Genomic DNA, 18,123 nt, shown 5'->3' on the forward strand with positions numbered 1-18,123 from the left:
GCCACATTCAGGTTGGAGGAACAACACCTTATATTCCGTCTGGGTAGCCTCCAACCTGATGGCATAAACATTGACTTCTCTAACTTCTGTAAATGCCCCTCCTCCCCTTCACACCCCATCCCTTATTTGTTTATTTAATTTTTTAAAATATATTTTTCCCCTTTTCTCTCTCTTTTTTTCTCCCTCTGTCCCTCTCACTATAACCCCTTGCCGGCTCTCCACCCTCCGAGCTCCCCTCCCCACTTCCCTTTCTCCCCAGGCTTCCCGTCCCATGATCCTCTCCCTTCTCCAGTCTGGTATCCTATTGCCAATCAACTTTCCAGCTCTTAGATCCACCCCTCCCCCTCCTGTCTTCTCCTATCATTTCGGATCTCCCCCTCCTCTTCCTCCTCCCACATTCAAATCTTTTACTATCTCTTCTTTCAGTTAGTCCTGACGAAGGGTCTTGGCCCGAAACATGGACTGTACCTCTTCCTATAGATGCTGCCTGGCCTGCTGCGTTCACCAGCACTTTCTATGTGTGTTACAGGCACTGAAATATTAGAATTCCTAAATCCAGGATTTCCATCCTAAATGGATGTACTTGTGCTCTGACAAAAATCTTATAAATATTTCCATTTTGGAACAATTCCATGGGAGTGGAAATTGGACACATTATCCATCTATTACAAATGATGAGAGACACAAAGGACTTCTAAGCTATCAGTCCAGCATCATTTGTCTGGAAATCTTCACATTCTTGTGTAACTAAGAATAGAGTGACCAAAGGCCATGAAAATTCCATGACAATCAGAAGGCACTGGCATGAATTTGTAAAGGATAGCTCATGCCTGACAAATTCAATGTTTTTTTTAAAATTTGAATGAGTAACCAAAGTCGTCATCTGGGACACACTGATGGATTTTGATCGTATAGAATTCCAAAAGCCATCTGATAGAAGGTTACATTGGCCAAAGTCATGGCTCAGGAACAGAAAACATCATATTGACGTGGCTAGGAAATTCTACCTGGACAGTTCTCCCAGGGATGACTTGCTCCCATCGGTTCTGGGGTGACTGCTGAGGCCAGTTTAGGATGTACAGATTCCAACATACTGAATGCTTACAAATCTCCAGAGCAGTAGTTCTCCATCATATAGTTCTATGGTGAGAACATTGAAGGTTTCTTTACTAAAACCTTTACAAACATATTGATATGAACTATTCCAGTTGAATTTCTGTATGTTCTTCCATTATCTGCCTCAATTATTCTAAATGCTGATGCTCCACAGGTTGTGTCCTCAGCCCCTACTCTACTCCCTGTACACTCGTGACTGTGTGGCCAGACGCTATAACTCCATCTGCACGTTTGCAGATGAGACCACTGTAGTGAGCTGCATCTCAAATAATGACAGGTTGGAGCAGAGGCACAAGATGAAGAGCCTAGTGACGTGGTGTCATGACAAGAACCTTTCCCTCAATGTCAACAAAAGAGCTGGCCGTTGACTTCAGAAAGAGGGGCCGTGCACATGCTCTACCTACATCAATGGTGTTGAGGTTGAGATCTTTGGGTCCTAGGTGTGAACATCACCAATGGCCTAACCTGGCCCAACTACAAAGTCAAGTCCAAGAAAGCTCGACTTTCTCAGGAGGCTAAAGAAATTCATCATGTTTCTGTCGACCCTTACTGACTTTTATTACACTCTGGATGCTTTGTGTCTGGATGCATGATGGCTTGGTATTAACTGCTCTGCATGTGACATGACAAACTGCAGAGAGCTGTGGACAAGCTCAGCACATCACAGGAACCAGACTCCCTTCCATCAACTCTGTCTATACTTGGTGACTCAGTAATACAGCGAGCATAATCAAAGACACTGCCCAACCAGATATTCTCCCATCAGGCAGAAGGTACAAAAGCCAGAAAGCTCGGACCACCAGGCTAAAGGACAGTTTCTATCCCACTGTTATCAGGCTCTTAAATGGACCTCTTGTCCAATACATTGGGCTCTTGGCTTCATAATCTACTTCGTTATGAGCTTGCACTTTATTGTTTACCTGCACTGCACTTTTTTGGCAACTTTTAGACTTTATTCTGCATCATTATTGTTTTCTTTATTTTACCTCAATGTACTGGCTGTGTAATGATCCAATCTGTACAAGCAGTGTGCAAGATAAGTGTTTCACTGTGACAATAGTAAAATGCCAGTAGCTGTCACCTCAGAAAGGAGCGTGGACAAGTTTCAACTGGAGTTGTGCATGTCCCTCCATGGGAAACCAGGACCAATTCTCTGAACACCTATTGTCAGGAAGTACCAAAATCTACTTATTTCATCCTTCTAATGGAGTCTGGCTTTGTGATGCAGAAGGAATGGGTTGGAGTGGGGGAGGGGAGACGAGAGCAGTGATGGTAGGGGAACAGACAGGAGATTTTGTGGATGTGAAAAAGTCTCCTGGATGGTATGTTCCCTCCCAAGTTCCTGGATCAATTTTGTCTCAGATAGAGTCCATGGCATTCTTGAGCGGGAGGGGGAGCAGCCAGAGGTCGTGGTATATATTGGTACCAATGATGTATCTAGGTAATGGGATGAGGTCCTGAAGATTGAATACAGGGAGTTGGGTAGGAAGCTGAAACTCAGCACCTCAAGGGTAATCCTCTTGGAATTGCTGCCTGTGCCACATGCCAGGGAGTGTAAGAATAAAATAATTTGGTATATGAATGTGTGGCTGAAGAACTGGTGCATGGGGCAGGGTTTCAGATTTGTGGATCATAGGGATCTCTTCTGGGGAAGGAATGACCTGATAGACCTGAAGTTGAGAGGGACAGGTGCCCATATGGGCAGGTTTTCTGGAGCTGTTGGGGAGGTTGTCAGGGGAATGGCAGAGTGAGGGAAGAGCAATGGGTGTCAGGGTAGACACAGTGTGAAGAGATTGCAGGGAAGGATAGGCAGTGGAGGGTTATAAATGCTGTTGGATGGGTTGAAATTAATGTGAGAAGTACTAAGAACAAGGATGATGAACTTGGAGTATGGATCAGTACATGGAATCACGGTGTTGAGGTCTTTACTGGATGGTTTCAATAGGGTCAGGGAGGGAAGAAAAAGACGTGGAGGAAAGGCATTGTTAATGGGGATTGTATCACAGCTGCAGGTAGGGAGGACATGTCAGAGGGACTGTCTGTGGAGTCAGTGCGGGTGGAACTCAGAAACAGAAAGGATGCAATAACTCAATTCTAAAAATAACAAGGACACTGAGAACCAGTGTCAGTAGGCAGATTTTGGAAAGGTTAAAAAATAACATGGTGGTTGTTATGGGTGACTTCAAGAGGTTTAAATGGGGAAGAATTTGTTAGGTGTGTCCAGGAAGGATTTCTGACACAATACATTGACAAGCTGACTAGAGCAGGGGCCATGCTGGACAATGAGCTTGATCAGGTGTCAGATCTCTCTATGGGTGAGCATTTCAGAGAGTGTTACCACATCTCCCTGATCTTCACCATACCTTTGGACAGGGATAGGAACAGACGACAGGACCAGGTGTCAGATCTCTGGATGGGTGAGCATCCTATGGGAGACTCATTCAGAAAGTTAGAGGCATGAGTTTAGAGAAACTTGGTCATGTGGATTCAGAATCAGTCCTGACGAAGGGTTTCGGCCCAAAATGTTGACTGTTCGTTTCCACGGATGCTGCCCGACCTGCTGAGTTCCTCCAACATGTTGTTCAGAATTGGCTTGCCCACAGAACGCGGAGGTTAGTAGTAGCTGGGGCATATTCTGTCTGTAGGTTGGCTGTAGATGGAATGTATTCTGCTTGTAGGTCAGGATCCCTGCTCTGGTATGATTTTTTTTAAATATAAATGACTTTGAGGAAATGGAAGGGTGTGTTGGTAAGTTTGCAGATAACATGAAGGTTGGTGGTGTGTATAGTGTAGAAGATAGTCTTCGGTTACAATGGGACTTTGACGGGACGCAGAGCTGGGCTGAGAAGTGGCAGGTGAAGTTCAATTCAGAGAAGTGAAGTGATTCACTTTGGAAGGTCTACCTTGATGGCAAAGTGCAAAGTTAATGGTGGGATTCACAGCAGTGTAGAGGAACTGGTTTCTTGGCGCCTCAGTCCATAGACCCCTCGAAGTTCCTGTGCAAGTTGATAGGATGGTTAAGAAGGCATATGGTGTGTTGGCCTTTGTTAGTCTAGGGATTGTCAAAAGCCAATAGGTAATGTTGCAGCTCTATAAAACTCTGTTTAGAACACACTTGGAGTATTATCTTCAGTTCTGGTCACCTCATTGTAAAAAGGGTGTGGATGCTTTAGAGAGAGTTACCACGATGAAGCCTGGGTTAGACAATTTGTCTTTTGAGGAAAGATTGAGTGAGTTAGGGCTTTTCTCTTTGGAGTGAAGGAGGATGAGAGAAGACTTGATAGAGGTGTATGAGTTGGTAAGAGGCACAGAAAACATGGACAGCCAGCACTCCTGGAGTGCAATGGCTAATTTGAGAGGGCGTACTTCCAAGGTGATTAGAGAAACGTACTGCCAGGAGTGGTGGTAGAGGCAGAATAATTCAGGACATTTAAGAGACTCACAGATAGCACTTCATTTTTCTTTCATTCATGTGCCTATGTGTTGGAGAGAAGGGTTAGATTGACCTAGGAGTAGGTAAAAAGGTCAGTACCACCTCGTGGGCCTTCACTGTGCTGTTCTGTTCTGAGTTCTGCACCTTCCGTTATTTAGAGAGAGTCAGCAGAGATTTGCAGGATCTGTCTAATAAAACTGATATCTGATGAAGCTGAAAAAGCTGAGAGATTTTGAAGAGACCATGGAAGTACTTAAATGATTCTGTGCCAAATATCTGTGGGGATCCATGTATGGCATTTCAAAGATGTTTTGTGAAGTTGCTCATGAGATATAAATTGAAATTTATGAAACTAGGCTCATGTATTGAATGAGGAAAGGATCTAGACAACAGGGTGATTCTCATTGACAGAATGTGACCTGCACTACTGTTCGAAGGTCTATATTGAGGCTGCAGCAAGTTACGATGAACTTCGATGCATGACTTTTTATTCTGGATAATCTTGCCGTTTGTTTCATTCCTCCCCTCCACCTACCTTGTGCTCTCCTCAAACTTCACTCACTCAACCTTCCTCCTTCCATTCTGTCACCCCATCTTTAACCTTTCCCTCATTGTGTTGAACTCCTTTTCATTTGCTACTCTCTCTCCTCGTTTTCACCTCTACCGTTCTGTCTCCATTCCCCCTTTTCTCCTCTCTGTCCCTGCATGCACCCTTTATTTCCCACATCCTCCACTGGTCCACCTGCGTTCTCCCAATCTCATCCACTCTCTTCTCACTCCTTTACCTCTTCCCTGTAATTTTGCATTTTTTCTCTTTCCTTACACATTCCATCACTCTCTGATCTGAATATTCACTTGCTTGGGTCTCCCATTTGCCCCCGCTCTCTCCCATAATGGTACTTCCATTTACCCCTTGTCTAACTTTCATCTCTTCTCATTCCCTTTTATCGCCATCTCTTTCGCTCTTCCTTCTTCCTCCCCCTCTCCCCTTTCACCTCTCACCTTTTTTTTGGATTGGCTTTCTTATTCTCTTCCCCATCTTTCCGTTATTTGTGGCCACTCTCACTGTTTCCCCTCACTTCCCTGTATCGGACTCCTCTATCTGCACTGTTTCCCTGCACACCCTCCCCCTCTCTCTCTCCCCCCTCGCTAGGTGCTCAGTATGGCACACTGGAGAAAGCCTGGCACGCCTTCATGCTGGCTGCGGACAAGCTGAGTGAGCTCCACCTGGAAATGCAGAGCCACCTGGCAGGTGCAGACAGCGCCAAGGTCAAGCAGTGGCAGAAGGAGGCTTACCACAGGCAGCTGGTCGGGGCATTTAAGGAGACCAAAGAGGCAGAAGATGATTTCTGCAAAGCTCAGAAGCCCTGGGTGAAGAAGATCAAGGAGGTACAATGTTCTGTACCGGGGTGCTGGGTGACATCGTGTCGATGGTGGGTCGCGTTGTAAAGCCAAAGTGCCCCATTAGTGTGTAGGACAGTGACCGACTGGAGCACATGAAACAGACTCCCGAGCCAATGCTAGTCTGTCTCGGGGACACCCCCAGATGCAGCAGGTTGGTCTTTAGGACCCCCAAGGCTGCCAGTGACTGGTCTCTGAGTCTTCACCTCCTCAGGCTGGTGTCGGCCTGTCTCTGGGTCTCCCTCTCCCCCTGGGTTGGTGTCAGCCTGTCTCAGGGTCCCCTTCCCCGGGCTGCTGTCAGTCTGTCTCTGGGTCTCCCCCTCCCCCTGGGCTGGTGTCAGACTGTCTCTGGGTCCTCCCTTCCTCCCCCCAGGCTGGTGTTGGCCTGTCTGTGGGTCTACCTCCCCTCCTCCCCCCCAGGCTGGTGTTGGCCTGTCTGTGGGTCTACCTCCCCTCCTCCCCCCGGGCTGGTATCAGCTGGACTCTCTTGGATTGTCCACCCCCCCCCATGGCAGTGCAGGGTTTTTTCTGGTAACTTGTGTTCCAGCTGAAAAGGGAGTGCACTTTAGAACTGCTGGAGCTGTGTGGTTGTGGCCTGCACACTGTTTCACCTGTCTTCCCGCCGCAGGTGGAGGCAGCCAAGCGGAATTACCACAGCGCCCGTAAGGAGGAGCGAGCGGCGCAGATCCGTGAGAGTAACGGCAGAGCTGACCAGTCCCTGGCCCCAGATCAGCTCCGCAAGCTGCAGGAGCGGGTCCAGAGGAGCTCGCAGGAGGTGGAGAAGGTCAGGGTGAGGTGGGCCCGGTGTGGGAGGGGGAAGGGGTGAGGTGAGGTGGGCCCCGGTGTGGGAGGGGGAAGAGGTGAGGTGGGCCCCGGTGTGGGAGGGGGAAGGGGTGAGGTGAGATGGGCCCCGGTGTGGGAGGGGGAAGGGGTGAGGTGAGGTGGGCCCCGGTGTGGGAGGGGGAAGGGGTGAGATGGGCCCCGGTGTGGGAGGGGGAAGGGGTGAGGTGAGATGGGCCCCGGTGTGGGAGGGGGAAGGGGTGAGGTGAGGTGGGCCCTGGTGTGGGAGGTGGAAGGGGTGAGATGGGTCCGGTGTGGGAGGGGGAAGGGGTGAGGTGAGATGGGCCCCGGTGTCGGAGGGGGAAGGGGTGAGGTGGGTCCCGGTGTGGGAGGTGGAAGGGGTGAGGTGGGTCCTGGTGTGGGGGGGGGGGGGAAGGTCGGGGTGAGGTGGGTCCCGGTGTGGAGGGGGAAGGGGTGAGGTGGGTCCCGGTGTGGAGGGGGGGGAAGGTCGGGGTGAGGTGGGTCCCGGTGTGGGAGGGGGAAGGGGTGAGGTGGGTCCCGGTGTGGGGGGGGGGGAAGGTCGGGGTGAGGTGGGCCCGGTGTGGGAGGGGGAAGGGGTGAGGTGGGTCCCGGTGTGGGAGGGGGAAGGGGTGAGGTGAGGTGGGTCCCGGTGTGGAGGGGGGGGAAGGTCGGGGTGAGGTGGGTCCGGTGTGGGAGGGGGAAGGGGTGAGGTGGGTCCCGGTGTGGGAGGGGGAAGGGGTGAGGTGAGTCCCGGTGTGGGAGGGGGAAGGGGTGAGGTGGGTCCCGGTGTGGGGGGGGGGGGAAGGTCGGGGTGAGGTGGGTCCCGGTGTGGGAGGGGGAAGGGGTGAGGTGGGTCCCGGTGTGGGAGGGGGAAGGGGTGAGGTGAGGTGGGTCCCGGTGTGGAGGGGGGGGAAGGTCGGGGTGAGGTGGGTCCCGGTGTGGGGGGGGGGGGAAGGTCGGGGTGAGGTGGGTCCGGTGTGGGAGGGGGAAGGGGTGAGGTGGGTCCCGGTGTGGGGGGGCGGGGGAAGGTCGGGGTGAGGTGGGCCCCGGTGTGGGAGGGGGAAGGGGTGAGGTGAGGTGGGCCCCGGTGTGGGAGGGGGAAGGGGTGAGGTGAGGTGGGCCCCGGTGTGGGAGGGGGAAGGGGTGAGGTGAGGTGGGCCCCGGTGTGGGAGGGGGAAGGGGTGAGGTGGGTCCCGGTGTGGAGGGGGGAGGTGGGTCCCGTTGTGGAGGGGGGAGGGGAGAGGTGGTCCCAGTGTGGGAGGGAGAGTGGTCACGTCGGTCTCGGTGTGGGAGGGGGAAGGGGTGAGGTGGGTCGTGGTGTGGGAGGGGGAAGGGGTGAGGTGGGTCGTGGTGTGGGAGGGGGAAGGGGTGAGGTGAGGTGGGCCCCGGTGTGGGAGGGGGAAGGGGTGAGGTGAGGTGGGCCCCGGTGTGGGAGGGGGAAGAGGTGAGGTGGGCACCGGTGTGGGAGGGGGAAGGGGTGAGGTGAGGTGGGTCCCGGTGTGGGAGGTGGAAGGGGTGAGGTGAGGTGGGTCCCGGTGTGGGAGGTGGAAGGGGTGAGGTGAGGTGGGCCCCGGTGTGGGAGGGGGAAGGGGTGAGGTGGGCCCCGGTGTGGGAGGTGGAAGGGGTGAGGTGAGATGGGCCCCGGTGTGGGAGGGGGAAGGGGTGAGGTGGGCCCCGGTGTGGGAGGTGGAAGGGGTGAGGTGAGATGGGCCCCGGTGTGGGAGGGGGAAGGGGTGAGATGGGTCCGGTGTGGGAGGGGGAAGGGGTGAGGTGGGTCCCGGTGTGGGGGGGCGGGGGAAGGTCGGGGTGAGGTGGGTCCTGGTGTGGGGGGGGGAAGGTCGGGGTGAGGTGGGTCCCGGTGTGGGAGGGGGAAGGGGTGAGGTGGGTCCCGGTGTGGGAGGGGGGAGGGGGGAGGTGGGTCCCGGTGTGGAGGGGGAAGGGGTGAGGTGGTCCCGGTGTGGGGGGGCGGGGGAAGGTCGGGGTGAGGTGGGTCCCGGTGTGGGAGGGGGAAGGGGTGAGGTGGGTCCCGGTGTGGGAGGGGGGAGGGGGGAGGGGTGAGGTGGGTCCCGGTGTGGGAGGGGGAAGGGGTGAGGTGGGTCCCGGTGTGGGAGGGGGGAGGGGGGAGGTGGGTCCCGGTGTGGAGGGGGAAGGGGTGAGGTGGTCCCGGTGTGGGGGGGCGGGGGAAGGTCGGGGTGAGGTGGGTCCCGGTGTGGGAGGGGGAAGGGGTGAGGTGGGTCCCGGTGTGGGAGGGGGGAGGGGGGAGGGGTGAGGTGGGTCCCGGTGTGGGAGGGGGAAGGGGTGAGGTGGGTCCCGGTGTGGGAGGGGGGAGGGGGGAGGTGGGTCCCGGTGTGGAGGGGGAAGGGGTGAGGTGGTCCCGGTGTGGGGGGGCGGGGGAAGGTCGGGGTGAGGTGGGTCCCGGTGTGGGAGGGGGAAGGGGTGAGGTGGGTCCCGGTGTGGGAGGGGGGAGGGGGGAGGGGTGAGGTGGGTCCCGGTGTGGGAGGGGGAAGGGGTGAGGTGGGTCCCGGTGTGGGAGGGGGGAGGGGGGAGGGGGGAGGTGGGTCCCGGTGTGGAGGGGGAAGGGGTGAGGTGGTCCCGGTGTGGGAGGGAGAATGGTAACGTGAGTCCCGGTGTGGGAGGGGGAAGGGGTGAGGTGAGGTGGGTCGTGGTGTGGGAGGGGGAAGGGGTGAGGTGAGGTGGGCCCCGGTGTGGGAGGGGGAAGGGGTGAGGTGGGTCGTGGTGTGGGAGGGGGAAGGGGTGAGGTGAGGTGGGCCCGGTGTGGGAGGGGGAAGGGGTGAGGTGAGGTGGGTCCCGGTGTGGGAGGTGGAAGGGGTGAGGTGAGGTGGGTCCCGGTGTGGGAGGGGCAAGGGGTGAGGTGGGCCCTGGTGTGGGAGAGGGAAGGGGTGAGGTGAGATGGGCCCCGGTGTGGGAGGGGGAAGGGGTGAGGTGGGTCCCGGTGTGGGGGGGAGGGGGAAGGTCGGGGTGAGGTGGGCCCCGGTGTTGGAGGGGGAAGGGGTGAGGTGAGATGGGCCCCGGTGTGGGAGGGGGAAGGGGTGAAGTGAGGTGAGGTGGGCCCCAGTGTGGGAGGTGGAAGGGGTGAGGTGAGATGGGCCCCGGTGTGGGAGGGGGAAGGGGTGAGGTGGGCCCCGGTGTGGGAGGGGGAAGGGGTGAGGTGAGATGGGCCCCGGTTTGGGAGGGGGAAGGGGTGAGGTGAGATGGGCCCCGGTGTGGGAGGGGGAAGGGGTGAGGTGAGATGGGCCCCGGTGCTGGAGGTGGAAGGGGTGAGGTGAGATGGGCCCCGGTGTGGGAGGTGGAAGGGGTGAGGTGGGCCCCGGTGTGGGAGGGGGAAGGGGTGAGGTGAGATGGGCCCCGGTGTGGGAGGGGGAAGAGGTGAGGTGGGCACCGGTGTGGGAGGGGGAAGGGGTGAGGTGAGGTGGGTCCCGGTGTGGGAGGTGGAAGGGGTGAGGTGAGGTGGGTCCCGGTGTGGGAGGTGGAAGGGGTGAGGTGGGTCCCGGTGTGGGAGGTGGAAGGGGTGAGGTGAGGTGGGCCCCGGTGTGGGAGGGGGAAGGGGTGAGGTGGGCCCCGGTGTGGGAGGTGGAAGGGGTGAGGTGAGATGGGCCCCGGTGTGGGAGGGGGAAGGGGTGAGGTGGGCCCCGGTGTGGGAGGGGGAAGGGGTGAGGTGAGTCCCGGTGTGGGAGGGGGAAGGGGTGAGGTGAGGTGGGTCCCGGTGTGGAGGGGGGGGAAGGTCGGGGTGAGGTGGGTCCCGGTGTGGGAGGGGGAAGGGGTGAGGTGGGTCCCGGTGTGGGGGGGGGGGGAAGGTCGGGGTGAGGTGGGTCCCGGTGTGGGAGGGGGAAGGGGTGAGGTGGGTCCCGGTGTGGGAGGGGGAAGGGGTGAGGTGAGGTGGGTCCCGGTGTGGAGGGGGGGGAAGGTCGGGGTGAGGTGGGTCCCGGTGTGGGGGGGGGGGAAGGTCGGGGTGAGGTGGGTCCGGTGTGGGAGGGGGAAGGGGTGAGGTGGGTCCCGGTGTGGGGGGGCGGGGGAAGGTCGGGGTGAGGTGGGCCCCGGTGTGGGAGGGGGAAGGGGTGAGGTGAGGTGGGCCCCGGTGTGGGAGGGGGAAGGGGTGAGGTGAGGTGGGCCCCGGTGTGGGAGGGGGAAGGGGTGAGGTGGGTCCCGGTGTGGAGGGGGGAGGTGGGTCCCGTTGTGGAGGGGGGAGGGGAGAGGTGGTCCCAGTGTGGGAGGGAGAGTGGTCACGTCGGTCTCGGTGTGGGAGGGGGAAGGGGTGAGGTGGGTCCCGGTGTGGGAGGGGGAAGGGGTGAGGTGGGTCGTGGTGTGGGAGGGGGAAGGGGTGAGGTGGGTCGTGGTGTGGGAGGGGGAAGGGGTGAGGTGAGGTGGGCCCCGGTGTGGGAGGGGGAAGGGGTGAGGTGAGGTGGGCCCCGGTGTGGGAGGGGGAAGAGGTGAGGTGGGCACCGGTGTGGGAGGGGGAAGGGGTGAGGTGAGGTGGGTCCCGGTGTGGGAGGTGGAAGGGGTGAGGTGAGGTGGGTCCCGGTGTGGGAGGTGGAAGGGGTGAGGTGGGTCCCGGTGTGGGAGGTGGAAGGGGTGAGGTGAGGTGGGCCCCGGTGTGGGAGGGGGAAGGGGTGAGGTGGGCCCCGGTGTGGGAGGTGGAAGGGGTGAGGTGAGATGGGCCCCGGTGTGGGAGGGGGAAGGGGTGAGGTGGGCCCCGGTGTGGGAGGTGGAAGGGGTGAGGTGAGATGGGCCCCGGTGTGGGAGGGGGAAGGGGTGAGATGGGTCCGGTGTGGGAGGGGGAAGGGGTGAGGTGGGTCCCGGTGTGGGGGGGCGGGGGAAGGTCGGGGTGAGGTGGGTCCTGGTGTGGGGGGGGGAAGGTCGGGGTGAGGTGGGTCCCGGTGTGGGAGGGGGAAGGGGTGAGGTGGGTCCCGGTGTGGGAGGGGGGAGGGGGGAGGTGGGTCCCGGTGTGGAGGGGGAAGGGGTGAGGTGGTCCCGGTGTGGGGGGGCGGGGGAAGGTCGGGGTGAGGTGGGTCCCGGTGTGGGAGGGGGAAGGGGTGAGGTGGGTCCCGGTGTGGGAGGGGGGAGGGGGGAGGGGTGAGGTGGGTCCCGGTGTGGGAGGGGGAAGGGGTGAGGTGGGTCCCGGTGTGGGAGGGGGGAGGGGGGAGGTGGGTCCCGGTGTGGAGGGGGAAGGGGTGAGGTGGTCCCGGTGTGGGGGGGCGGGGGAAGGTCGGGGTGAGGTGGGTCCCGGTGTGGGAGGGGGAAGGGGTGAGGTGGGTCCCGGTGTGGGAGGGGGGAGGGGGGAGGGGTGAGGTGGGTCCCGGTGTGGGAGGGGGAAGGGGTGAGGTGGGTCCCGGTGTGGGAGGGGGGAGGGGGGAGGTGGGTCCCGGTGTGGAGGGGGAAGGGGTGAGGTGGTCCCGGTGTGGGGGGGCGGGGGAAGGTCGGGGTGAGGTGGGTCCCGGTGTGGGAGGAGGAAGGGGTGAGGTGGGTCCCGGTGTGGGAGGGGGGAGGGGGGAGGGGTGAGGTGGGTCCCGGTGTGGGAGGGGGAAGGGGTGAGGTGGGTCCCGGTGTGGGAGGGGGGAGGGGGGAGGGGGGAGGTGGGTCCCGGTGTGGAGGGGGAAGGGGTGAGGTGGTCCCGGTGTGGGAGGGAGAATGGTAACGTGAGTCCCGGTGTGGGAGGGGGAAGGGGTGAGGTGAGGTGGGTCGTGGTGTGGGAGGGGGAAGGGGTGAGGTGAGGTGGGCCCCGGTGTGGGAGGGGGAAGGGGTGAGGTGGGTCGTGGTGTGGGAGGGGGAAGGGGTGAGGTGAGGTGGGCCCGGTGTGGGAGGGGGAAGGGGTGAGGTGAGGTGGGTCCCGGTGTGGGAGGTGGAAGGGGTGAGGTGAGGTGGGTCCCGGTGTGGGAGGGGGAAGGGGTGAGGTGGGCCCTGGTGTGGGAGAGGGAAGGGGTGAGGTGAGATGGGCCCCGGTGTGGGAGGGGGAAGGGGTGAGGTGGGTCCCGGTGTGGGGGGGAGGGGGAAGGTCGGGGTGAGGTGGGCCCCAGTGTGGGAGGGGGAAGGTCTGGTGAGGTGGGCTCCAGTGTGGGAGGTGGAAGGGGTGAGGTGAGGTGGGTCCCGGTGTGGGAGGGGGAAGGGGTGAGGTGAGATGGGCCCCGGTGTTGGAGGGGGAAGGGGTGAGGTGAGATGGGCCCCGGTGTGGGAGGTGGAAGGGGTGAAGTGAGGTGAGGTGGGCCCCAGTGTGGGAGGTGGAAGGGGTGAGGTGAGATGGGCCCCGGTGTGGGAGGGGGAAGGGGTGAGGTGGGCCCCGGTGTGGGAGGGGGAAGGGGTGAGGTGAGATGGGCCCCGGTTTGGGAGGGGGAAGGGGTGAGGTGAGATGGGCCCCGGTGTGGGAGGGGGAAGGGGTGAGGTGAGATGGGCCCCGGTGCTGGAGGTGGAAGGGGTGAGGTGAGATGGGCCCCGGTGTGGGAGGTGGAAGGGGTGAGGTGGGCCCCGGTGTGGGAGGGGGAAGGGGTGAGGTGAGATGGGCCCCGGTGTGGGAGGGGGAAGGGGTGAGGTGAGATGGGCCCCGGTGTGGGAGGGGGAAGGGGTGAGGTGGGCCCCGGTGTGGGAGGGGGAAGGGGTGAGGTGAGATGGGCCCCGGTGTGGGAGGGGGAAGGGGTGAGGTGAGGTGGGTCCCGGTGTGGGAGGGGGAAGGGGTGAGGTGGGCCCCGGTGTGGGAGGGGGAAGGGGTGAGGTGGGCCCCGGTGTGGGAGGGGGAAGGGGTGAGGTGAAATGGGCCCCGGTGTGGGAGGGGGAAGGGGTGAGGTGAGGTGGGCCCCGGTGTGGGAGGGGGAAGAGGTGAGGTGGGCCCCGGTGTGGGAGGGGGAAGGGGTGAGGTGAGGTGGGCCCCGGTGTGGGAGGTGGAAGGGGTGAGGTGAGGTGGGCCCCGGTGTGGGAGGGGGAAGGGGTGAGGTGGGTCCGGTGTGGGAGGGGGAAGGGGTGAGGTGGGTCCCGGTGTGGCGGGGGGGGAAGGTCGGGATGAGGTGGGCCCTGGTGTGGGAGAGGGAAGGGGTGAGGTGGGCCCTGGTGTGGGAGGGGGAAGGGGTGAGGTGAGATGGGCCCCGGTGTGGGAGGGGGAAGAGGTGAGGTGGGTTCCGGTGTGGGAGGGGGAAGGGGTGAGGTAGGTCCCGGTGTGGGAGGGGGAAGGTCAGGATGAGGTGGGCCCCGGTGTGGGAGGGGGAAGGTCGGGGTGAGGTGGGCCCCAGTGTGGGAGGGGGAAGGTCGGGTGAGGTGGGCCCCAGTGTGGGAGGGGGAAGGGGTGAGGTGAGGTGGGTCCCGGTGTGGGAGGGGGAAGGGGTGAGGTGAGATGGGCCCCGGTGTGGGAGGGGGAAGGGGTGAGGTGAGATGGGCCCCGGTGTGGGAGGGGGAAGGGGTGAGGTGAGATGGGCCCCGGTGCTGGAGGTGGAAAGGGTGAGGTGAGGTGGGTCCCGGTGTGGGAGGGGGAAGGGGTGAGGTGGGCCCCGGTGTGGGAGGGGGAAGGGGTGAGGTGAAATGGGCCCCGGTGTGGGAGGGGGAAGGGGTGAGGTGAGATGGGCCCTGGTGCTGGAGGTGGAAAGGGTGAGGTGAGGTGGGTCCCGGTGTGGGAGGGGGAAGGGGTGAGGTGGGCCCCGGTGTGGGAGGGGGAAGGGGTGAGGTGAGGTGGGCCCCGGTGTGGGAGGTGGAAGGGGTGAGGTGAGATGGGCCCCGGTGTTGGAGGGGGAAGGGGTGAGGTGAGATGGGCCCTGGTGTGGGAGGGGGAAGGGGTGAGGTGGGCCCCGGTGTGGGAGGTGGAAGGGGTGAGGTGAGATGGGCCCCGGTGTTGGAGGGGGAAGGGGTGAGGTGAGATGGGCCCTGGTGTGGGAGGGGGAAGGGGTGAGGTGAGATGGGCCCCGGTGTGGGAGGGGGAAGGGGTGAGGTGGGTCTGGTGTGGGAGGGGGAAGGTCAGGGTGAGGTGGGTCCCGGTGTGGGAGGGGGAAGGTCAGGGTGCGGTGGGTCCCGGTGTGGGAGGGGGAAGGTCAGGGTGAGGTGGGTCCCGGTGTGGGAGGGGGAAGGTCGGGGTGAGGTGGGTTCCGGTGTGGGTGGGAGAAGGGGTGAGTCCTGTGCGCACCGTCCTACCGTCTAAGATGGGCTGATCTGTCTCAGTCCTGCGCGCCCCGTCCCGCCGTGTAAGGTGGGCCGACCCGTCTCAGTCCTGCGCGCCCCGTCCCGCCGTGTAAGGTGGGCCGACCCGTCTCAGTCCTGCGCGCCCCGTCCCGCCGTGTAAGGTGGGCCGACCCGTCTCAGTCCTGCGCGCCCCGTCCCGCCGTGTAAGGTGGGCCGACCCGTCGCAGTCCTGCGCGCCCCGTCCCGCCGTGTAAGGTGGGCCGACCCGTCTCAGTCCTGCGCGCCCCGTCCCGCCGTGTAAGGTGGGCCGACCCGTCTCAGTCCTGCGCGCCCCGTCCCGCCGTGTAAGGTGGGCCGACCCGTCTCAGTCCTGCGCGCCCCGTGCCGCCGTGTAAGGTGGGCCGACCCGTCGCAGTCCTGCGCGCCCCGTGCCGCCGTGTAAGGTGGGCCGACCAGTCGCAGTCCTGTGCGCCCCGTGCCGCCGTGTAAGGTGGGCCGACCAGTCGCAGTCCTGCGTGCCCCGTCCCGCCGTGTAAGGTGGGCCGACCCGTCTCAGTCCTGCGCGCCCCGTGCCACCGTCTAAGGTGGGCCGACCAGTCGCAGTCCTGCGCGCCCTGTGCCGCCGTCTAAGGTGGGCCGACCCGTCGCAGTCCTGCGCGTCCCGTCCCGCCGTGTAAGGTGGGCCGACCCGTCGCAGTCCTGCGCGCCCCGTGCCGCCGTCTAAGGTGGGCCGACCAGTCGCAGTCCTGCGCGCCCCGTGCCACCGTGTAAGGTGGGCCGACCCGTTGCAGTCCTGCGCCCCGTGCCGCCGTCTAAGATTTTGGACAGGAGGGCTGGAGGCCAGTGGACAGTTTTTAAGCGTGTGGTCCAAGGTGATTTGAGTTGCTGAAGAGTGAGCAGACCGATGGTTTTGTGCAGGGTCAGGAACGCTACGAGAAAGCACTGGAGGAACTGAACAAGTACAACCCTAAGTACATGGAGGACATGGAGCAGGTTTTCGACACTTGCCAGGACAACGAGAGGAAGCGCCTTCAGTTCTTCAAGGAGGTCCTACTTGACTTCCACACACATCTGGACCTTTCCAGGATTGACAGGTGAGGGACTTGTCCAGGAAGGCAGAGGAACTCGGGAGGGGGAAGAGGAGAGGAATTTATAAGACCATAAGACATAGGAACAGAATTAGGCCATTGGCCCATCAAGTCTGCTCTGCCATTCAATCATGGCTGATCTGTTTTCCCCTCCGCAGCCCCACTCCCTGGCCTTCTCGCCGTAACCTTTGATGCCATGTTCAATCAAGAACCTATCAAGCTCTGCCTTAAATACACCCAAAGACCTGGTCCCACAGCTGCCTGTGGTCAGAAATTCCACTAATTCACCACCATCTGGCTGAACAAATGTTGCCATGTGTTTTCAAATGGACACCCCTCTATCCTGAAACTGTGCCCTCTTGACCTAGACTTCACCCACCTTGGGAAACATCTTTTCCACATCTACTCTGTCTAGGCCTTTCAACATTCAAGATCCTTCTCTTATCCTTCTAAATTCTAGTGAGTACAGACCCAGAGCCATCTCGTGTGATAACGCTTTCATTCCTGGAATCATCCTTGTGAACCTCCTCTGAACCCTCTGCAATGCCAGCACATCTTTTCTTAGCTAACGAGCCCAAAACTGTCCCCAGTACTCAAGGTGAGGCCTCACCAGTACCTTTATAAAGCCTCAGCATCACATCCCTGCTCTTGTATTCTAGACCTCTTGAAATGAATGCTAACATGGCATTTGCCTTCCTCACCACTGACTCTACCTGCAAGTTGACCTTAAGGGTGTTCTGCACAAGGACTCCCAAGTCCCTTTGCATCTCAGATTTTTGGTTTTTCTACCCATTTAGAAAGTAGTCTGCACATTTATTTCTACTACCAAGGTGCATGGCCATGTATTTTCCAACAGTGTATTTCATTTGCCACTTTCTTGTCCATTCTCCTAATCTGTCTCAGTCCTTCTGCAGCCTTCCTGTTTCCTCAACACTACCTGCCCTTTCCACCAATCTTTGTATCATCTGCAAACGTGGCAACAAAGCCATCTATTCCATCATCTAAATCATTGATATACAGCATAAAAAGAAGTGGTCCCAACACTGACCCCTGCAGAACACCACCAGTCACTGGCAGCCAACCAGAAAAGAATCCTTTTATTCTCACTTGCTGCCTCCTACTAATCAGCCAGTGCTCCAACCATGCCAGTCACTTTCCTGTAATAGCATGGGGCTTTTAACTTGGTAAGCAGCCTTGTGTGTGGCACCTTGTCGAAGGCCTTCTGAAAGTCTAAATATACGACATCCCCTATGTGTAATCTTCTGAAAGGATTCCCACAGGTTTGTCATGTGGGATTTGTATTTGTAGGCTGGAATGAGAGAGAATATAAACAGGAGGTAAAGCAAGGAAACACCCTGCAGGTTGTGGAAATCAGAGATACATAGATGTTGCTGGAAAAACCCAACAGGTCAGACAGCAGCTATGAAGCTGGTGCTCTGCCACAGTGGTTGAGGCTTTAGAATGAGTGTCGGGGGTCCGCTGGAGTTTGTAACTGAGACCATTGGCCATGGCAGAGTATTGGGCTCTGACCCTGGTTCCTACGCCTGGGCTGACGCTGGGCTGTACCTGGGGTCAAGGGTGTAAGAGTGGTATAGTGCCAGCTGAAGCAGAGATCCAACTGCACAGTCGTTCTGGTCTGCTGCAGTCGCTGTTTACAATATGGTGGCCTGTACATTGTGGAAACCAAACACAATTTGAGTGATCATGTTTGCAGTGCAGTTAGTTGTACCTTCCCATGCCACTTTAATTCTCAATCCCACCCACATTCCAACCTTTCCATCTGTGGCTGCCTCCTCTGCAACCCTCTAGGATCACTGAATTCTCCAACTCCAGGTAAGCTGCACCATTCCAGTTTCCTGTTACCATGTCCATGACCCCTTCTTGGCTTATTTCTACCAAATGTCTCCCTAATGAGGTGGCGTAGTGGAGATGTGTTGCTACCAAAGGAGGTGTAAGGCACTCTGTTCCTCCGCTAGCCTGCAGGTCACCCTTGGGTGTAGTCCCCCCCCCAACCCCACCCTCAATTAGGATCTCTGAAGAGTATTGATCATGGCTGGGATCACCTGTCTAGTAAAGACATTGCCCAGAAGAAGGCAATGGCAAACCTCTTCTGTTTTTATAAAAGAACAATCATAGTCATGGATAGAGCCCATGTAGTACAACCATGTACTGATG

The 18,123-nt window shown here is 59.6% G+C and overlaps 1 protein-coding gene across 8 annotated transcripts in view; it reads left to right on the top strand.

The window, feature by feature from the left end:
- Nucleotides 1–18,123, top strand: part of pacsin3 (protein kinase C and casein kinase substrate in neurons 3) — a 106,848-nt gene that overhangs the window by 64,401 nt on the left and 24,324 nt on the right. For 7 of the 8 annotated variants that reach the window (XM_072272137.1, XM_072272139.1, XM_072272138.1 and 4 more), the window contains exons 4-6: nt 5,703–5,938; nt 6,579–6,740; nt 15,779–15,954. In XM_072272137.1, the coding sequence (XP_072128238.1) occupies nt 5,703–5,938; nt 6,579–6,740; nt 15,779–15,954 (574 nt within the window). The remainder of the gene's footprint in view (nt 1–5,702; nt 5,939–6,578; nt 6,741–15,778; nt 15,955–18,123) is intronic. The other variant, XM_072272143.1, reaches the window with a different exon arrangement.

This window comes from Mobula birostris, chromosome 11, assembly GCF_030028105.1.
Source record: "Mobula birostris isolate sMobBir1 chromosome 11, sMobBir1.hap1, whole genome shotgun sequence".
In the NCBI taxonomy this organism is placed as follows: Eukaryota; Metazoa; Chordata; class Chondrichthyes; order Myliobatiformes; family Myliobatidae; genus Mobula; species Mobula birostris.